The 21,370-nt window shown below is 36.7% G+C and overlaps 1 protein-coding gene across 1 annotated transcript in view; it reads right to left on the reverse strand.

Moving 5' to 3' along the window:
* LOC134656628 (ras-specific guanine nucleotide-releasing factor 2-like) overlaps positions 1 to 20,057 on the reverse strand; it is a 76,363-nt gene extending 56,306 nt beyond the window's left edge. Inside the window, exons 1-5 of the mRNA XM_063512184.1 lie at positions 19,704 to 20,057; positions 15,462 to 15,558; positions 13,913 to 13,981; positions 9,288 to 9,401; positions 7,721 to 7,827 (exon numbers count right to left, since the gene is read on the reverse strand). Of these exons, the coding sequence (XP_063368254.1) occupies positions 7,721 to 7,827; positions 9,288 to 9,401; positions 13,913 to 13,981; positions 15,462 to 15,554 (383 nt within the window). The 5' untranslated portion in view covers positions 15,555 to 15,558; positions 19,704 to 20,057. The remainder of the gene's footprint in view (positions 1 to 7,720; positions 7,828 to 9,287; positions 9,402 to 13,912; positions 13,982 to 15,461; positions 15,559 to 19,703) is intronic.
* Between the last annotated feature and the right edge of the window lie 1,313 nt (positions 20,058 to 21,370).

Here is a 21,370-nt window from a genome sequence, read left to right on the forward strand (position 1 = left end):
TGTTGTTATTTGTGTTTTTGAGGTTTGGGATTGTTCTGTTTTCACATAAATTTGAAAGTATCCGCCAGTTGGAGGCGATGATTATTGGTGTGTATCCGTTAGATAGCGGCGATGATTACTGATGATTATTTTTATTTAGTCGTTGCTTGATGGACTATTTTTGACTAGAGAATTGAGGATTGTTAAAGTAATTTTGAACAATTATTTTTCTGGTTTGATTGATGACAAAGTTTGATTTTAATAGTAATTTGAGTGAGACCCAAATTGTTGGTCAGGAATGACCGAGCGATGAGATACTGTGCTGTATGTTTTGTTTCAGTATCAAATGCATACACCCACACACGAGGACGTGTGTAACGCAGGACGGCCGTGTCGGAGCGAGACACCAGAAGGACGTATTGCAGTGTTACAGTTCATAGCTTTAAACGCCTGTATAAAATCGATTAGCAATGTTTGGCTACATATTATTTGCTTGTAACGGAATCCTAAAGTTGCGTAGAGAGTAACGCCACCATCTATTGGCGTATTGATGAACTAAGATGACAGGTAGAAGGCTTTGGAACGTCAAGAGGGGTATCTTGAGTGAACGTAGGCACGAGCAGGCATTTTTGTCGTTATGTTGGTAGACTGGTCAGGCAGGTTTACCAACTTGAATTTGGAGGCGGGAGCGGTTGGCTCCGCCGCTGGAACTGGCTTCCTTCTTCTTGATCGGACCGCGCTAGAGATCGGACGTTAGCCAAGCTCGTGCCTAATTCGCTACGTTCCTGAAGGCTTACACCTGAAGGATTATTCTGAAAGCTTATAGATTCTCACGTTGTTTAACCGTTTAGCTAAGTGTTTTATTCCAAGTGTTATTTTGATTTCTTATGTGCCATTAGAAGCTTACTTTTGTAAAATAAAGATTTGAACGGTTTCACGTGATCTTTTATTTTGATTCAAATAATTTTGGAATAGTGATTAGTTATTTTTATTATTTAGTACTCAAATAATAGTAGGCACTAGTATGGTTAATGAGTCCGAATGTTTATTTCATGCGTAGGTAGCATACCTACTATTTTGGCTGTGAAGTAATACATCTAGGTACTACCCCCACGCGCCCACCGCCATCGGGACCATCCGTCCCCGACATATATATATATATGTAAGTAATTTTGTTATGTGAAACTTATATGTTGTGTTACGAGACTTACGAGTAGGTAACTTTAAACTTTAACAGCCTAACAGATCCCAATAAGGCCTAGTTTACCCTCTGGGTTGGAAGGTCAGATGGCAGTTGCTTTCGGAAAAACTAGTGCCTACGCCAATCCTTGGGATTAATTGTCAAGCGAACAATAGGTTCTCATGATCCGTGGCAAAATCGAGATAACGCGAGGAAGAATAACTTTGTCACAAGAATATTTGGCCAAATATAAATCCTTACTCTCGTGTATTTGACCTACCTACTCGTATTGAGTCGTATTTTGCCACCTAGTAGCCTCGAATTGGTTGTTATATGTGGCTTTCCATAAATTAAGGGTCCTTATGCTTCAATAAGGACGTTTTCATGGGGTCCCGTTGTTTCCCATAAAGTTTTAAGTCATAATAGATTTGTTTTATGGCAATCCTGAAAAGTGACGCGTTTCTGAACCAAATGAATTATGACTAACGAAAATTCGAGCAAACAATACATTATGGCTTAAAACTATTTGGGAAACAATAGAGACCCCGTTTTCATCTGAAGTTGCAATAGAAATTGAAAAAGCCACATTTTTTCAAGCTTTTACTTAGTTTCATCTGTCCCGTTGGTTGTCTGTCTGTTCCAATGTGGTTCCAATCAAATCATGCAAATTAAATCCCAACAAAAACATAAATGTGAAATGAGAGCCAAGTTCAATATTGAGAATACGTGTCGTTGTTGACTCGCCGACAAAAGAATTGAGATCTATATGGGTGCCAAGTTCTGTGCTGTGTAGAAAATCCTGAAATTATAAAGGATTTGTCTTGGCAGCAGCAGTTTGCCTAAGCTGAAAAGGAGACCCTCGCTAACGCGCGGTTAATTGTCAAAAAGTTTCAGTTTCACATTTTTTCTTTTGTATACGCCTTATAGTCTACTTTCATTCCAAATATCAAGTTTCTAAGTAATCTAGAAGTGGGTTAGGTTTTTGGTCTATAAGTATTTTTTTTTCCATCGATATATCAATAATTTCCAGTTTTCAGATTTTTCCCTCTATATGCACCTAATAGTCTACCTTGATGCCAAATATCAAGTTTCTAAGTCATCTAGAAGTGGGTTAGGTTTTTGGTCTATAAGTATTAATTATTTTTTTCCATCGAAATATCAATAATTTCCAGTTTTCACATTTTTCCTTCTATATGTACCTAATAGTCTACTTTGATGCCAAATATCAAGTTTCTAAGTGATCTAGAAGTGGGTTAGGTTTTTGGTCTATAAGTATTAATTATTTTTTTTCCATCAATATATCAATCATTTCCAATTTTCACATTTTTCCTTCTATATACACCTAATAGTCTACCTTGATGCCAAATTTCAAGTTTCTAGGTCACCTGGAAGTGGGTTAGGTTTTTGATCTATATGTCAGTCAGTCACAAAAATGCCGGTTTTTAAACGTTAATTTATCAATAACTGTTTGAGCTATGTTTATGAAATAGTGTATTTTGAACAAGCTAAGGGACTTGAATACATGTGCCAAATTTCATGTGTGTAGGTTAAGTAGGTTTCAAGTTGTGAAGGGGTCAAAAGTAGCTCGAAATGGTTCGTGTAATATTACACACGGTTGCTGCGTCGCCAGTTCCTTTTTCTTTGAACTTGGCTGGACACGCTACCGCGTGTCTAGTTTGACCCACTTCTCGGGTGTTCAATGAAGCTGAAAATTTACATAAGTACATAATATGTAATATGGGTGACAATACAATATTTTTATGGTTACCATCGAGCTGATCTGATGATGATAATACAGACAGTGGTCTTTTAAGTCTTTTTAACTTTGTGATAAAACAACGCAACTTAATTATATTTGAAAATATTTAAAGAAAAATACAGTCAGAAATTAGAAATTTTGTTATCTAACCTCTCTATCACTCTTGCATATTCGAGCGATAAAGAGGCAAATAGCTGAGTTTCGATTTTCGCACTTCCCGATAGGCCCCTTTGTAAACAAACCGCCTTGATGTGTCTATGTCAAATTATTAATTGTCTGTGAAAACTTGTTAAAAAAAAGTTTAAAACAAAGGCGTAGGCAAAGAGTAGTATAATATGTATATAGCTGGTCAACCAAATCTTGTCAGTAAAAAAAGGCACGAAATTCAAATCTTCCATGGGACGATTTCACTGGGGACGATATCCCTTCGCGCCTACATTTTTCAAAATTGCCGCCTTTTTCTACTGTCAAGATCTGGTTGACCAAGTATACCTATATAGCGCTGGCGGTACACCGAGAAATTCAGTAAAATGTGCAAATGATGTTAAAGGTATGAAAATCGGTACGATTGATCTGTAGAACATTTGAAACAATTTGACCCGAAGCACCAACAAATAAAAAAAAAACGAGAGGAGTTATGACGTCATCTTTTTTTGTAAGGAATAAAAAAATATTGTTTAAAAACCTATCATGTTTGGTATTAAACGAAAGGGCTTTCTGAGCCGATTCCAAACATATATCACATCATTACATTTCAGTATTTTTTTTTTAAATTATAATATAAATAATTTTCAAAACATACCAATTAAGTTTGGGTTTCTCCAGATACAATACGGTAAGTTTTTTTTGTAAAATATACCTCTAATCTTATACCTAATATCCTCATATCTAACCCTAATAAAGCAATTTTGAAATTATATACATTTAGGTTTTTTTTATTTTTCAATTTTACATAGTGTGATCTATGAATCTCTCAATTAAATATTTAAAAAGAAAGCATAAAATTAATATATAACGGTTTTTTTCAGAAAGTCGCTTATATCTCGGAATCTATAAGTCGTAGTGAAAATTGTCTATGTAATAATTAAGAACGAATTAACCGAAAAAACTCACCTTTAACGTCCCCCCTTTCCCGAGTTCTCCACCCCCCACTCATCAGAACTTTTTCTTACTTAAAGCTTAGATATTACCAAAGGAACATGTAATAGTATTTTATGCAACTGTTGTTTAAGAGAGGTCAAAAAAGGCGAGTGGCGTGAGTAACAATAACAACAAACAACAACCGAAAATTGTTAATAAAGACGCCACTAGTATTTTTTGACTCAGTTAAACAACGTTGCATACAATACTTTTTCTACGACCAAGCACTTACTTTGAAATGCAATGAAATAATAATAAAAATGGATGATGATGATTGTTTCATGTCCTAATGTGATAGGTTGTTCAGTGCGTGGGATTCTTAAGGGGAACGAAAATTTTATTATTTTTGCGCTACGACGCACGGTTTAGGAGATACAGCCCTATAAATATTTTTCTTCCTCTTTTTCTTTTTTTTTCTTTTTTTTTTCTTTTTTTGTGTTTTTTAAATCTTACTTAGGGGTTTCTTGAAGGGGAACGAAAATTTGATTATTTTTGCGCTACGACGCACGGTTTAGGAGATACAGCATTATAAAGTTTTTTTTTGTGTTTTTTAATCTCTTTTTTGTGTTTTTTTTTTAATATGAATTAGGGTTTCTTACAGAGGAATGAACATTTTAATATTTTTGCGCTACGACGCACGGTTTAGAAGATACAAAAAAAATTATGGTATTGTATCTGGAGAAGCCCAAACTTGGTATGTTTTGAAAACTATTTTTATTATAAATTATAATTTAAACAAAATGACTGAAATGTAACTATGTGATATATTTTTAGCATTGGCTCAGAAAGCCCTTTCGTTTAATACCATACACGATAGGTTTCTAAACATTTTTTTTTATTTCATACAAAAAAACATGACGTCATAACTCCTCTCGTTTTTTTTATTTGTTGGCGCTTCGGGTCAAATTGTTTCAAATGTCCTAAAGATCAATCGTACCGATTTTCAGACCTTTAACACCATTTGCAGCATTTTACTGATTTTCGCGGTGTACCGCCAGCGCTAGAAGTGGGCAGCAAAGAGTAGTATAATATATAGAACAGTCGGCAGTCAACGTTTGTTCCTAATAAATATAACATTGATGAATCAAGGCGGTTTGTTTAAAGAGGGCCTGCCGCGATACCAATTTCGTTATCTGCCACCATTAAATTTCGCTCGTATATGCAAGAGTGATAGAGAGGCAGATAACGAAATTTCCCCCCACCCCCCTTTGGATGGTTCTTGTTTGAGTTATAATGTCACTGTATTGAGGACTCAACCTTTCCATTTTTAAAGTGTTTTTATATCGACATGACACTGGCTACTGTAGTAAATGCCAAAAAAGAAAAAAAAAACGCTGTCATAGTAATCGTCAATCGAAATAAACAACGTAATATCCAAGAAAAATTTGCAAAATAGTATATGATAAATATGTAAAACATCATTAATTATCGAATTAAGATTACATACAACTTTGTGTAAAAAAAATTGAGGCAATTATACAGCCCGATTATACGGGTTACATTTTGAAAAAGATGATTATCTTGGAAAGAAGAGCAAATATACATAGGTGAACATAATGGTGAACAAAGGTATAGTAAAATAGGTAGGGACATAATTCAGGGTTTGCTTGTCTGGTCCACGCATGCTGTACCTATCACGACCACGGCACGGCCGTCTCCTGCTAACTTTTCGCTATAATAGTAAAATCATAGGTCTAATACCTATGATTTTAATATTATAGCGAACAATATTTCATGTTCATGATCTCGAATTTAAGACTTTAGCTTAGATTTATGGCGTGCGGCCTAACGCGCGTTGCCTCTATGAGGAGCTGTCAAAGCGCTTTATATCTGTATGCTTTTGATGATGCGGATCAGCATTCTTATCCAGCGGGGCAAGCGGCCAGCCTGCAGAAGGGCACCCTACCGCACTTGGTAGGTCACTACACTCACTACCAGGATTTAGGGCTAATAATTTATTTATAAGTTTTTAATACCTTTAAACGAGCAATTCTTGTATATTTATTTATTTATTTATATGTATATATATTTCGGGGATCTCGGGAACGGCTCTAAACGGATTTAGATGAAATTTGCTATATGGAGGTTTACGGGGGCGCAAAATCGATCTAGCTAGGTTTTATCTCTGGGAAAACGCGCATTTTTGGGTTATTATATGTTTCCAGAGCAAAACTCGGTCTCCCAGACATTAAGTTTTTAATTTAAGTGTTTTTATCATGTTTCATATTTAAACTTACAGACGTGAATCACCAGCAGAGTTTTTGGAGAGGTGTGGTTTTCTTATTTCCTGTTACCAACCTGAAACACCATACCTACCTAAATATCAGAAAATAATAAAGTGAAGAAAATTAAATAAAGTTGAATGCTTAAAAACTTTAATGTTTTATTAAAATTAAACGAAAAAAAATGTGTAAACTGAAATAGATCTAATTTTTTTATTTGTAGTTGAATAACATATATGTATTTAATCTCCTTTAATTAAAAATCATCTCTGAGTAGATACATATTAAACAATAGGTACTTTTAGGTCTTGGTAGTAATGTTAGGTCTTATGACCTACTGTATTTGATTATATTACTTACCAAGACCGGAGCCTAACCTGTCAGTCACCAACTATTTTGATGCTCTTTGTAGGTAGCATCAAAATAGTTGGTGACTGACAAAGTTACCAAGTTACTAAGGTAGTAGGTACCTATATAGTAGGTAGCAGTAGCGCAATATTTAGTCAAAATATTTTGACTAATTTAGATTATTTTTATGCCAAAAAAGTAATACAAGCTATTCATGTTCCACTTAGTAATAAAATACGGACTTTTCTGAATATGTGGTTTACGAAATGTGTTAAGGTACAACTTGTGGTTTATTAACGTGGTTTAGAAATAGGCAGCTTGAGTTGAGAGAGGTGATGAGTAAATTGTTTCATTTTTTTACGATTTTGAGCGTTTATAGGAGAATGTGTGGAGCAAGCATTATTTGACGTGTAGGTGTGGGTTCAACAAAAAGATCGCTTGTCAATAAGGCATTCTTGCTGTTAAAATTCAATTATTAATAGCCTTTATCGACCATCAGCAATGTAGTCCCTTTTTGATTGATGGAAATTGTCACGTAAGTTCCACTACTCGCCGCCGCATCGCCTACAGCGCATTCGTTAGTCTATCGCTCACAAGATGTCATTAATTCATGTAAACTTACGTACTGAAAAAAAAAAGTTTTACTCTTTGCTATAAATTACCCTTTCGCACGTCAAAAACTCCAAGATGGAGCCGAAGGTCATAGAGAAAAAAGTCTACATTTGGAATCATTACTTGTCAAAATTTGACATTAGCAATCCACAGTTAGGTGACAACCAAACCAAACCATTATAAACCTTAAAGTAATAATAAAACAAAGTTGTTTTTTGTTAAATTATTGTTTGTACCAAATGAACTTCAGCACTTGATGAACTTCAAATGAACTTCAACAGTTGAATTTCAAATGACGCGAAATTTGACAGTTGCACATGTCGAATAGGGGCCCAGTTTTACCCCCAGGTTAGGAACCAATGGGCTAGATCTTGAAAATATCGTTCCGATATCTTGGTGATGTCTAATAGATAGGTATCTAATGGATGTCTAGTTCAAAATCCGAATCGAGCCCTGTGTTAAGTATGAGTGAGAACTAACCTGGCCTCTCGTATAGCGTCGACCCAGTGCACGCAGTCGACCTCCGAAGCGGCGCGCAGCTCATACTGCCGCTGACTCTCGCGACGGTAGGTGATTGTGAAGCAAAACTGCAAAAATTACTCGATTAGCACATAGGTACCATCGCCCACACTGTTAACTTATTACAAAAGGCTTAAGGTTCACCGATAGACAGTTAAGAGTGTTGCTGTTTGTATATACATACCTACATATTATCTATGGGTACTACCCAAGTTGCGGAAGCTTTTCAAAAAGTTGGAAGAGCTCTCGAAAATTTCATAAAAATGACACAGGATCCTTTAATTAAGTGATGATAATACTCATTTTACATGATTTATGTATACATTCCATTATCGGTGTCATATTGCCCATCATTACTAAATATACAATACTATATCTATATAAACATATTTAATTACACAAACGGGTCTACCGCGATATAATTTCATTCTCCAATTGTGGTCTTGCAAGTCAGCTGAAACGTCGGAATTTAAGGTAAAAACAATGAAATTATATCACGGTAGACCCGTTTGTGTAATTAAATATGTGTACAAAACGCGAGACTTTAAAGTGTTTAAAATGTTATAATTATTAGGGATGATGACACATGTGGACATTTATAACAAAATCTAGTAAAATAGCAAATGAGCAATTTATCACAATAACGTGGATATTAAAAGAAAACAAGGAAATGTTACAAAAATACAGGACCTGAAAGTTTCAAAATTTACGTTTTTTTTACTTCCAAAAACGATAAAAACCATTCGATTCCTTATATTTTATCCAAAAAATACATAAACGCAATATTTCACGGACAATAACGCAATTTTCTTGTTTTGTCCATACTACAAGATGGGATCTCAGTGACCTTGACGTCACGTTCACTTATCCTTTTGTGAGGGGTGTTTCGCGAGTGAAGTGCGACTGTCGGATTTTGACTATAATTTCTGACTTTTGTGTTGCTTTAATGCAATGGGTCCCATATAGACATTTGATCCTAAAAACAAACCCGATCGATTGACACCATAAATGAAAATTAGTCATGTAGCCTATACTATATACCTATGTAAAGATGAGAATAAACGAATGATTGATGAATGATTGGGTCTGTTTGACCCAATGGTTGACTGGTAGAGAATGCCTTTAGGCATTAAGTCCGCCATTTGTACATTTTTCCTGTGTTTGTGCAATAAAATTTAAATAAATAATAAAAATGTGCGGTGGTGGCCGAGTAGATATGACGTCCGACTTTCAATCCGGAGGTCGCGGGTTCAAATCCTGGCTCGTACCAATGAGTTTTTTGGAACTTATGTACGAAATATCATTTGATATTTACCACTAGCTTTTCGGTGAAGGAAAACATCGTGATGAAACCTGCATACATCTGCGAAGAAATTTAAAAGGTGTATTTGAAGTCCCCAATCCGCATTGGGCTAGCGTGGGGACTATAGCCCAAGCCCTCTCGCGCATGAGAGGAGGCCTGTGCCCAGCAGTGGGACGTATATAGGCTCAAATTATTTATTATTTATTTAATAAAATTAAAACTTACCCCCACGGGAGCCCGCTCCAGCGGCTTGCTGAGGCGTTCGCAGTAAGAGCCCTCCAGGAGAAGCACTCCTGTTGGTCGACTGTTGTTTTCTGACTCGTAGTAAAACAGCAAGTTCTGTTGACAAACAAATGATTAAGGCCCAATTCGAACAATGCTTGGTGTCACAGCGATACGATACCGATCTGTCAGTGTCAAAATAGTTATTTTCGATACAAGTGCGAAAAAGAGGAAATTCGAAACGAGTGGCGATAAATTAAAACACGACCGAAGGGAGTGTTTTAAATCGACACGAGTTGCGAATTACCTATTCGCACGTGTATCGAACAACGTTTTACAGTTGATATGTCACTTTAAAGTTTCGACATACGCACGAAAAGTGCTATTTTACGCACTAGTGCGGAAAAGTAGCCCCATATGTACTGTATAAATGTAATTTTTGGTTTGATTTGAATATATTCCAAATACTCGTATATTTATTTCTCTATGATACTCATAATAACCAAAGCTCGGAAAAACGCCCGTCATTTTGTAAGGGTAATGTTTGTTCTGTAAAGAATTTAAGTCTCTTTATACCAATGTCAACGATTAAATATGCCCCAATGACACCCGTAGACCGTAAACGAACACTTTCGACTCGTAAGTGGATCCTAAATTATGATTTTCCGAGCCTTGATAATTACCTAGATCCTACATCTCAACAAGCAATAAAAATATCCTTAGAACTAAGAAAAGAGTTTTTAAAGAATCTTTGAATATCATCCTAAGGCCCAGCAAAAGAAAAATCCAAAATTTGCCACATAAAATTTGAACCTTAATTGTAGGAAATATTAGAGTTGATTTTGCGTTGTTTGATAAAAGAAACAAGTATAAGTATGCGACTCTTCCAATTGAACATGGTTTAAATTACATCGAACTGAAAAGGTGCTATAGGTAGGACCTTGGGCCTTAGGAGGATATATTAAATGTAATCATTTTACAGAATCGGATCATTAATTAATTACGTATACGTATCCACAGTGTGCAATGGCGCAAAGTAGACCATTTTTACGGTCTTTTGGGGAGTTGAGGGAGTAATAAAGGTAAGTAGATAAAGTCTCTCATCCAAGAAATGGCGAAAAAATTTATCGTTTTATTATCACTCGATATACTTATAGATACCATACCACTTTATCACATTTTAACGAGTGGGCAGTTTATCGATACTTGAGTGCAATATTAACACGGGTGTAAAAATATCCTGTAATCCAATATGGCGGTAACTGGGCGGAAATAGGACAGTTCCCTGAGGACTCGAGTGTATATTATATATTATATGACCTCGTTACTGCAAGTACACTCTGGAGAAAATAAGTTTTAGGCAAAAATGTAATCTTTGGTACAAGCTTTTATCGCTGTACTTTTCTTTCTACAGACACCTAGCAATTGGAAAAAACTATACTTCGTTTTTTTAGGATTAGTAATTTGGTAAACAATCTTGATGTGTCTTTTAATTGATTTTTTTTTTAAATCAATAACTATTATTTATGAAAGCAGAAGACTATAAAAGATCGTATTAGATTCATAATTTTACCGTAACTTATTTTTAAAATGTGTTTTTCAATTAAAAGACACGTCAAGATTGTTTACCAAATTTCTAATCCTAAAAAAAACTAAGAATATAGCTAAATCAAAAATTACAAAAAAATGTTTTATTAAACCTTATTACAAAAGGCATAAAGTCCACCGATGGACAGTTTAAGAGTGTTAATTGATGTTGTGCCTATAATTAAATGATTTCTTTAGAAAAGTAAAATAATTTATTTTTGTAACACCCTAATCCTGTATTTTCATCGAGACACCGAGCTCGTACCTACGACTTTATAAACACACCTAACCTTTTCCCTTCCATTTGAACTCCCAAAACGTGAACACAGGAACGCACTTCCATGTTTATTATTGGAAGACTCATTGGTGATTCTGTCGCGTGCGTGTCAGAGAGAAGGAAAGTTCTAAAACTCCCGTGGGAGTAGGGTTACCAGATACAAATTTAGAATTTCCTGACATAATTCATGATTTCCGAATATTTTTCCTGACATTCATATTTTTCACGACGACGGGGGGGGGGGGGGGGGTCTCTAGCCGTTAGTGATGGCCATCCGATTGAGCCATGTATATGTATGCTTGATTAAAGATTTGTTAATTAAGAATTATGAAGTTATTGATAAGTTGAGTGGATCTCATTTATTATTTTTGTTTTTGATTAATTTAAGTAAATAAAAAGGTACTTTATAATAAAATCTATCAATTCAAAAAATTCCTGACATTTTCGTGTTCCGTCCCCATTCCTGACAAAAGGCCAAAATTCCTGACATGTCAGGAAAATTCCTGTCATCTGGTATCCCTACGTGGGAGTATTACTGCAATGTTTTGCCGCCAGAGTGCAGCACTTGCGCCTTTCGTAAACCATATAATAATTTATACATACTGTGCCTTAAACTGTTTTTGACAAGTTTTCACAGACAATAAAATATCCTCCTAGGCCCAGCCATACAAACGAAACGTCCAAAATCTGTCACTGAAATTTGAACCTAAACTGTAGGAAATAGAGTTGATTTTTCGTTGTTTGAAAATTGAACGAATCAAAGCAAAAGCGACTCTGTTCCAATTGAACATGGTTTAAATTACATCTAAATGAATAGGTACCATAGGTAGGACCTTGGGCCTTAGGAGGATATGATATTGACACATCAAGGCGGTTTGTTTACAAAGCGTCTACCGGGAAACGCGAAATTGACACTCAGCCAGCTATCAGCCTCTTTATCGCTCGAACATGCAAGAGTGATAGAAAGGTTAGATAACAAAATTTCGACTCTCTCGTTTGTGGTTTGTGGTAGACCTTTAGATTATGACGGATTGTGGAAGTGGCGCCCCCTATGCAGAGTCTCGCGTAATATTCCAAAGGAAACTTTTCCGTGTTAGGTAAATTTTACGAGTTTTATTTTGTTTAATTAAATATACAGAGGTACTACAATACAAATACTAAACTAAATTAATAATTAGCTTAAATCTAAAATAGGCCCTTGAGGCATTGTACCAAGGATGCTGGCGACATTTCCTCGCTGTATCGCAATGCTGATACGTTGTGCGAGGAAGCACCAGCTCTTCGGTCATCAGTTAAGTATTGATGACCAAGTGTGCTCTATGACCTTGAACCTGACCTGACAGTGAACTTTCTAAACACCATTAAATATGCCTACAACACACAAAATAGGTATTTGTAACAAATGTCACGCAAACAGATCGTAAACGGATAGATTAGGGATTAGGCGGAGCTAAGGAGGCATACTCCGATTTATAAATCTGTTATGGTTTTGATATTCACATATTGGTGAGCGCTAAATGCACAACTAAAAGCATATTCCATATGGATCTTAAAAGAATGTAAACATAGAATCCACTTGACACTGTCAGCTGATGAGGCACAACATTTTGTATGTATGAAATACCTAATAGGAGGGACGACTGAGTAAACCGGATAAGACGTGGGGGGTGGGGGGAAATTTAACTTGCCCTGTTATATATACCTAGTTCGTTTTTTTACCATTACTTACAAAAAAGGTAAACAATCTTTACGTGTCTTTTTATTGAAAAACACTTTTGAAAAATAAGTCACGGCATGGTCACGGCAAATATGTATGTAACAATTATGAATCATATACGATTATTTACCTACATTATTTTGCTTTCGTAAGTAATATAGTTACCTATTGATTTTTAGGGTTCCGTAGCCAAATGGCAAAAAACGGAACCCTTATAGATTCGTCATGTCTGTCTGTCTGTCCGTCCGTATGTCACAGCCACTTTTCTCCGAAACTATAAGAACTATACTGTTGAAACTTGGTAAGTAGATGTATTCTGTGAACCGCATTAAGATTTTCACACAAAAATAGAAAAAAAACAATAAATTTTTGGGGTTCCCCATACTTCGAACTGAAACTCAAAAATTTTTTTTTCATCAAACCCATACGTGTGGGGTATCTATGGATAGGTCTTCAAAAATGATATTGAGGTTTCTAATATCATTTTTTTCTAAACTGAATAGTTTGCGCGAGAGACACTTCCAAAGTGGTAAAATGTGTGTCCCCCCCCCTGTAACTTCTAAAATAAGAGAATGATAAAACTAAAAAAAATATATGATGTACATTACCATGTAAACTTCCACCGAAAATTGGTTTGAACGAGATCTAGTAAGTAGTTTTTTTTTAATACGTCATAAATCGCCTAAATACCGAGGGTCATGGGCGAGTCCGACTCGCACTTGGCCGCTTTTTTTATCATTACTTACAAAAAAGGTAAACAATCTTTACGTGTCTTTTTATTGAAAAACACTTTTGAAAAATAAGTCACGGCATGGTCACGGCAAATATGTATGTAACAATTATGAATCATATACGATTATTTACATTCTTTTGCTTTCGTAAGTAATATAGTTAGGTACCTATTGATTTTTAAATTGCCCGTTAGTAATTGTATGTTCTCTGTACATTGTGCACTGTTGTATGTACGCTCCACACCACCTCAGTGGACAGGCACTAATGTCGTAATTATTGCAGCAGTAATACTGCAGTAACTTGACGAAAACGTACCTGGTAGAGTACGAACCATCGGAGCTGCCATTTTGTGTTGTCGGAGCTCCGTTTGTGGAGGTACCCAGCCTGAAACAACAGAAAGTTATAGTTCGTTTTTTTAACATTAGAAAAAAGGTAAACAATCTTGATGTGTCTTTTAATTGAAAAACACATTTTAAAAATAAGTTACGGCAAATATGGTAACAATTATGAATCTAATACGATCATTTATATTCTTCTGCTTTCATAAGTAATAGTTTTTGATTTTTAAAAAGCGTTTTTCAATTAAAAGACATGTCAAGATCGCTTACCTTCTTGCAAGTTCTTTCTAATGCTAAAAAAAAACGAACTATAGAGTTAGACCATGCTAAGATGGCAAGGATTTTGATAGCCCTGACTGTGCGAGTGTTTATTTTAAACTATTTTAAACGTCAAACTTTTATGAAAATAAGACATTAAATATAGCTGGTCAACCAAATCTTCAACAAAGGCGCGAAATTAAAATTTTCTATGGGACGATATCCCTTCACGCCTACATTTTTCAAATTTGTCGCCTTTTTCTACTGTCAAGATCTGGTTGACCAAGTATAACACTTGCATAGTCTGCACTATCAAGATCGCTCCCAACTTAGCTTGTTCTAACTCTGTTTTTTAATGATATTGGAGGATAATAGTAAGCATTTGCTGTCACCTGTGGACACCTGCAACACCAGCCGGCCTAGCCAAGCTGACAATCGCTATCGCTTCGACAACGAAACGCTTTGTGTCTCTCTATCACTCTTCCATATTAGTGCGACAGTGACAGTTGCGTTTCGATCGCTACGGAGCGTAAGCGATTGGCACGTTGGCTACGCGGCCTGAGGGTTTAATGCAATAGATGCAAATGTGTTGCCGGCCTTTGATACGGGAGTAGGTAATACGTTTATTTCGTTGAAGGTTTTAGGTCATACACCTAAGTCCGAAAATATTGCCGGTCACAGTTCATACCACAGAGAGAGCGATGAGCTGGCCATCGTTTACGTGTCTGGAGCGCTGGTTCTTGGGGCCCAGCATCCTCTATCTGGACACAGCTAGTCAACTATACCTGTATAACTGTATGTGGTCGTACTGGGCCCACTCAGAGAGAGCGATGAGCTGGCCATCGTTGCTGGCCAGCGCTGGATCTTGGGGCTCAGCATCCTGGATGTGGACACAGCTATTCAACTATACCTGTATAGTGTATGTGGTCGTACTGGGTCCACTCAGAGAGAGCGATGAGCTGGCCATCGTTGCTGGCCAGCGCTGGATCTTGGGGCTCAGCATCCTGGATGTGGACACAGCTAGTCAACTATACCTGTATGTGGTCGTACTGGGCCCGCTCAGAGAGAGCGATGAGCTGGCCATCGTTGCTGGCCAGCGCTGGATCTTGGGGCTCAGCATCTTGGATCTGGACACAGCTAGTCAACTATACCTGTATGTGGTCGTACTGGGCCCGCTCAGAGAGGGCGATGAGCTGGCCATCGTTGCTGGCCAGCGCTGGATCTTGGGGCTCAGCATCTTGGATCTGGACACAGCTAGTCAACTATACCTGTATGTGGTCGTACTGGGCCCGCTCAGAGAGGGCGATGAGCTGGCCATCGTTCACGCGGATGGAGCGCTGGATCTTGGGGCTCAGCATCATGGATCTGGGGACAAATGGGGTAAAAGTTTTATTTTAGCGCCTAAGTTACAACAGGAATGTTACTAGTGCGGTAAAGTAGCACCATGTGTTCAGTAATAGAAGCTTTCTAAAATTATGCTCTCTTTGCTATGACCCTTAATTTGGTAAAAATCACGGAAACTCGTGAGTTCAAATCTCCTCGGCGCTCAATAGTAGGTATCAGTGATTCTGGTTAAGAAAAAAATACAAAAAGAGGGTTAAAGATTGCGTACACTATTTTGGTCAGCGCCAAAAAGGGAATATTCATCAAATTGTGTAAAATATAATCACTACATAGTATATAAAACAAAATCGCTTCCCGCTGTCTGTCCCTATGCATGCTTAGATCTTTAAAACTATGCAACAGATTTTGATGCAGTATTTTTAATAGATTTAGTGATTCAAGAGGAAGGTTTAAGTATGTATAATTTTTTATCCGTGCGAGGCTGGAGAGGCGGGTCGCTAGTTTTCCATAAAGTCAATATCGAGAGTGGAAAATGGGGACTACGTCTGTATGGATCAGGGGTCGTCAAATTTTCTCTTACAACCACTTGTATTAAATGCGCCGTCGGCGACGTTACGAGCTAACTTTAAGCCCTTTGAGAAAGTTTAATGTTTTTCGGACAAATTGCTCAGACCAGCGGCGGGTTTCTTTGAGATCCGACTTTTCAAAGATGGCAGTGATTGCTTTTTTGTGTGTAATTAAATTTATGCTTGGAACTAAGAGAAAGTATAGGGGTCTCGGCCCCGAGTATATTTTTATGCCATTTGGGGTTGAGACCCTTGGCCCGTGGGGTCCTAGTGCCCTACAACTTTTTAAAGAGCTGGCAAAAAGATTGATCGACCTCACTGGTGACCGAAGAGCTGGCAGCTTTCTCGCGCAGCGTATTAGCCTCGCTATACAGCGGGGAAATGCTGCCAGCGTCTTCGGCACCATGCCAAAGGGGTCCAACTTTTTAGATTTATTTTAATTTTATATAGTATTAGTTTTTAGTTTTAATTTAGTTTTATTTAGTTAAGTTAAAGTCCGTCAACCAAATCTTGTCAGTAGTAAAAGGCGGCAAATTTGAAAAATCGCGGGTTAGCAACACTGTGTTCAAATAATTCCAAAACGCGTGTCATCTGTGTTTTATCTGTGGAATGTGGATCGTGAATGACAGCCGTCACCTTATTTGTTTTCATTTGGTTTTCATTCTGAATCGTTTCTGTTTCAAGAGATATTTCTGCTGTCACCATTAAATACCAATACATTAAATAAGAATAAGCAAAGCTAAGGGGCCTACAATGTACAATCATGCTCGTTGATGGTAAACATTACTAAAAATTGAGGTTATGACAAGTATTGGAAGAACTCTTTCGAACTTTTAAGATTATGTTCAGTTTTTTTGTTTTAGGGCTAAAAGGCATAAATAAAATTAAAACGTATGCCTAAATCTATCCAACAAGACCATAAATTGTGTCCTGGAAACCGTCTATAGGCCCACATGTCTAATATTTTCAGCAATCGGTTGTGACTATTTACAAAGGTAAACCTTTTAAACACTATTAAGAGCCTTGATTATATCGCCGTTCTTTCGCAATATCTACCTAATCCATACATGTTTGTTGCAGGATTAAATCTTGCCCAATATAAGGCGTTCGTAGTACGTAGTATCTTTTCAGACAATACTTACCTATGGCGGTTTATGTACGTATACAACGCAACCAAGTCGAAAAGTGACCCTTATCTTATTTACCTTTAAATTAAATAAACACCCAAATATCAGTTGTTTTATTTTTAATATGTATATTGTACAATATATACCAATCAAAAAAATTACACAGGTATGTCATATTCATCCAGAACAGTACACTAATTTACATTAACAAGTGGCATATTATATTGTAAATAACAAATATATGCACTATCTAATTATCTGCATTTTGATATGATTTTATTTTAGTAAACTTAGAAGACATAGATAGGGAAAGAGAATATAAGCAGTTGTTTTTGATATCTTCAAATTTGTTCATCATTTTGATTAACATTGTTTTAACATCGCTTTTAAATTGTCCGTCCATGTTTCAATTTTTTTCAATAAACCGCGAGTGACAATTTGAATTGACGTACGCAGGGCGCGCTCAGCGGAAAAAAAAATCTGTTGGTTCGATGTACATTGCTGCTTTTCTTAGCGCAATACTGCTCTTTGAGTGTTGCCCTACTTTAGTCTGCTTTACATTGCTACTGACAAGATTTGGTTGACGGACTATAGTTTATTTATTGATGAATGTACATTTACCTGTTAATTTATTTAAAATGCGAAACTACAAAAAGGTTATATATAAGTAGTTTGTCAAAGGACTCTCTCATTTCAAACATAGACAGAGAAAGTTGTACGTTAGTAGTTTTATCATAATATCATAATATTTAAGACTTTAATTTGTAGAAGACGTCATGACGATCTTCTATTGACGTCTAAGGGTATTTCTATTTAAAGTTGTACTTACTCCACTAACTTGCATTATAAAATTTTGAGTACACTTTTTTTCAAAGTGGTAAAAAAAAATCTCGTGATTCTGAGTAGAAATAGGTAATATAAAAACTCCCAATTCTAACACATTTGGTACAGACTGTTTAGACGACAACGGTTTCTCTCTCTGGACTCACTTGAATTTTTAGTCGCTATTGGTGACATGTTTGCCCTGAAGAAGCCTGAAGAAGGACCCCCGAAGGGCCCGAAACATGTCGCCAATAGCAACTAAAAATTCAAGTGAGTGAAACCTCTATATGTCTCACGAAAGTTTAATATCGACATTTGGTACAGCTTTAAATATAAATGCCCTTAAATAGGTGATGCAGATTTTTACCTATCTACAGTAGTCCGATTCAAACAACATACGTCCGATCCGATCCGAACAACAGAACAAAAGAACATTTCTTGCTGCTGGCCACCGTTTAAGAGTTATTTACGAAAAACTATAAAAAGGGACCTTAACCCCCCCCCCCCCCCCCCCCTACCTGTTAGCTTCACCCCCACCCCCCGGTGCTTTTAGTATCTTGTTTAAGACGAAACAGGAGCTGAGATTTAAATATTTTAGGTAAATATACCCGTCTCGCTAACGGAAGCGGCTCCTAAAACTAGTGCGATAAGGACAAGGCGAAAAATCCTGCGTAAAAATCTCAAAAATCGAGGTTTCGTACTCGACTGTTTCCTCCTCCAAAACTTAACCAATCGTAACCAAATTTGGAAATCTAAATGATTATGAAATTATCTGTGTCGGACCGTTTTACTTTTTTGGCTAATTAATATCAGTTTTGATTACCACGCTTCTCATTGCGCCATAGTCAATTAGGCCATTTTGGCCATTTTTGAAGGGCTCTACCGCCTTAAAAAACAAAAATATCAAAAAAAGCAAAACGGTCCGACACAGATATTGACAATAATAATCTGTGTCGAAAAAATCATTGCCCTAGCTTCAAAACCCACGGAGGAAACAGTCGAGTACGTTTGTATGGAGAAATGACCACTCCTGTTGCCTCTTAATACACCATTACACTACCACTACACCCATGCTAAAATTGGCTTACACATGTATTATTTCCCCCGATTGGCAATTTTTGGTGTTCGTTTGGTGTAGGTACATAATTCTCAAAAAAATATCTTAAAATTTGCTCAAGATCCTTGGCAGACAGGTCAAATATAACCTTAAAATCACAATAAAATCTGATTATTTTCCTCGTACCCATGGACCTAGTCGTACCTAATTGAAGTAAATCGCAGGTGTAATCTAAGAAACATAATTATATACTGTAGAGGTAAAAGAATAAGAAAACGAATCCGACGGCAATAAATAAAACAAGTTTCAACAGTATAGTTCTTTCTTATAGTTTCGGAAAAAAGTGGCTGTGACATACGGACGGACAGACAGACGGACAGACGGACAGACAGACAGACAGACAGACAGACAGACATGAAGAATCCATAAGGGTTCCGTTTTTGCCATTTGGCTACGGAACCCTAAAAAAATGGAAACGCGAAGTCAATTGAAAATGTCAAAAAGTAACAATTTATAAACAAGTTGCGGGTAGGTTCTTTAAAATAATAAACTATTAATAATAATATTATTATATATTATTGTTCTTATACTTACTTTTACTTAACAACAGAATTCATATTCCACATTTGACAATTACAATCCATTCACATCACACAACACTAAGAAACAACATGTCAAGAATCACAACTTATACACACTAGAAATAGACAACATGAAACACAACCGTTAAATTTACGAGCGCCTGTTGATAATGTCAGCGCAACAAGTCACGAGCGTCGCTTTGCTATTGATAATGTGGCAGGGCGTGCGGATCGCGTTTAGTCGGCGGCCGCGGTGCGACTGGGGCCCGGTGCTAGGCACCTGTAGCTTAATCGACCGTTCCGCGCGTGCGTGCCCTTCATGACGTACGAAAAATTTACTGGGAGCTACTAATACAGTGGAGAAACCAACAAAAGATAACTAGAGTGCGGAAAGAGAAGAGTCGTGGAATGTATGGGGCCCAATACATTCCACGACTCTTCTCTTTACGAACAAAGTTGAACAGACTTTATAACCGGTCAAACAAGTTTGTCAGTAGAAAAAGGCGAGAAATTAAAATTTTCTATGGGACGATAACCCTTCGCACCTACATTTTTTTAATATTTGCCGCTGCCCCATACATCACAACGCAAGTGGTGAATAAACACTTAATATTATAGAGGTAGAGGCTTGATGGGGAAATTAATCTGTTAGATGGCAGACTGAATAACATTATAAAACTTACAAGGCAAAAAATAATTCTATTAGATCAATTTATTCTGGTTTTGATAGGAACTTGATGATCGTTAGGTGATTGGCGAGCATATCACGCACAACTATCACTTCATTTCACTTGCACCAATCAGCGCGAGCGATCTTCATTGACGTATAGTAACGGCACCAGTCATGGGACATTTAAGAGGAAATTTGGAGTATTTGTGATATTTCCCTGATACATGTAAAAGTTCTACCGCTTAGCTTGTTAAAAGATGAATATCCTATCCTTCTTTCATGTATCAGGCGTGTTGTATCAAAGATACTGCAGTTAGTTTCCACATAATTAATAAATTAAAAGTATGTTTTTTTTCTCCAGTCATGGACACCAAAGCTCCAGTAATGGAACCTCGGTAATGGACGTGGATCCAGTAATGGGCCCCCTATAATGGGCATACCCTATCAGTATAAGATATTGGAATAGGGAATAAGTTTTTGGCAAAAAACTAGTTATTAGTCATTTTTGTCACCCGATTGCATTGTCATCCGATTTGCATACGTATCCAAAATTTCAACTCAAATGCCATTTCCAAGATTTGAACCACACTAACTAATACAGGGTGGATTTTCTTTTTGGGTCAGTGAGGGCAGCTACCAGATTCCGTGCTGCTACGAGAAAACGGTCTTAGAAGACCTTCCCTCGATTTCAAATTAATGAAGATTGGCTTTTACAGATTTTGGAAAAAACATACAGGGTGCGAGGAAAAGGTAATATTTGACAAACTTTTTTTTTGATGCCAATCGATCCCATTCCTATTGAGGATCAAAAGCTTGTATGGAACTAAAAAAAAAATTCCGGCTAGAAAAGCCACAAATCGAGGAAAACTTTTCCCATACAATTTGTATGAAAATGAAAACTTATATTTTTCACATGCTATTTTTGTATGCCAATCGATTCCATTCCTATCCAGTATCAATAGTTTTTTTGGGGTCAAAATTAAATTTCACATTTTCTCCATAGTAAATGT

This window comes from Cydia amplana, chromosome 18, assembly GCF_948474715.1.
Source record: "Cydia amplana chromosome 18, ilCydAmpl1.1, whole genome shotgun sequence".
In the NCBI taxonomy this organism is placed as follows: Eukaryota; Metazoa; Arthropoda; class Insecta; order Lepidoptera; family Tortricidae; genus Cydia; species Cydia amplana.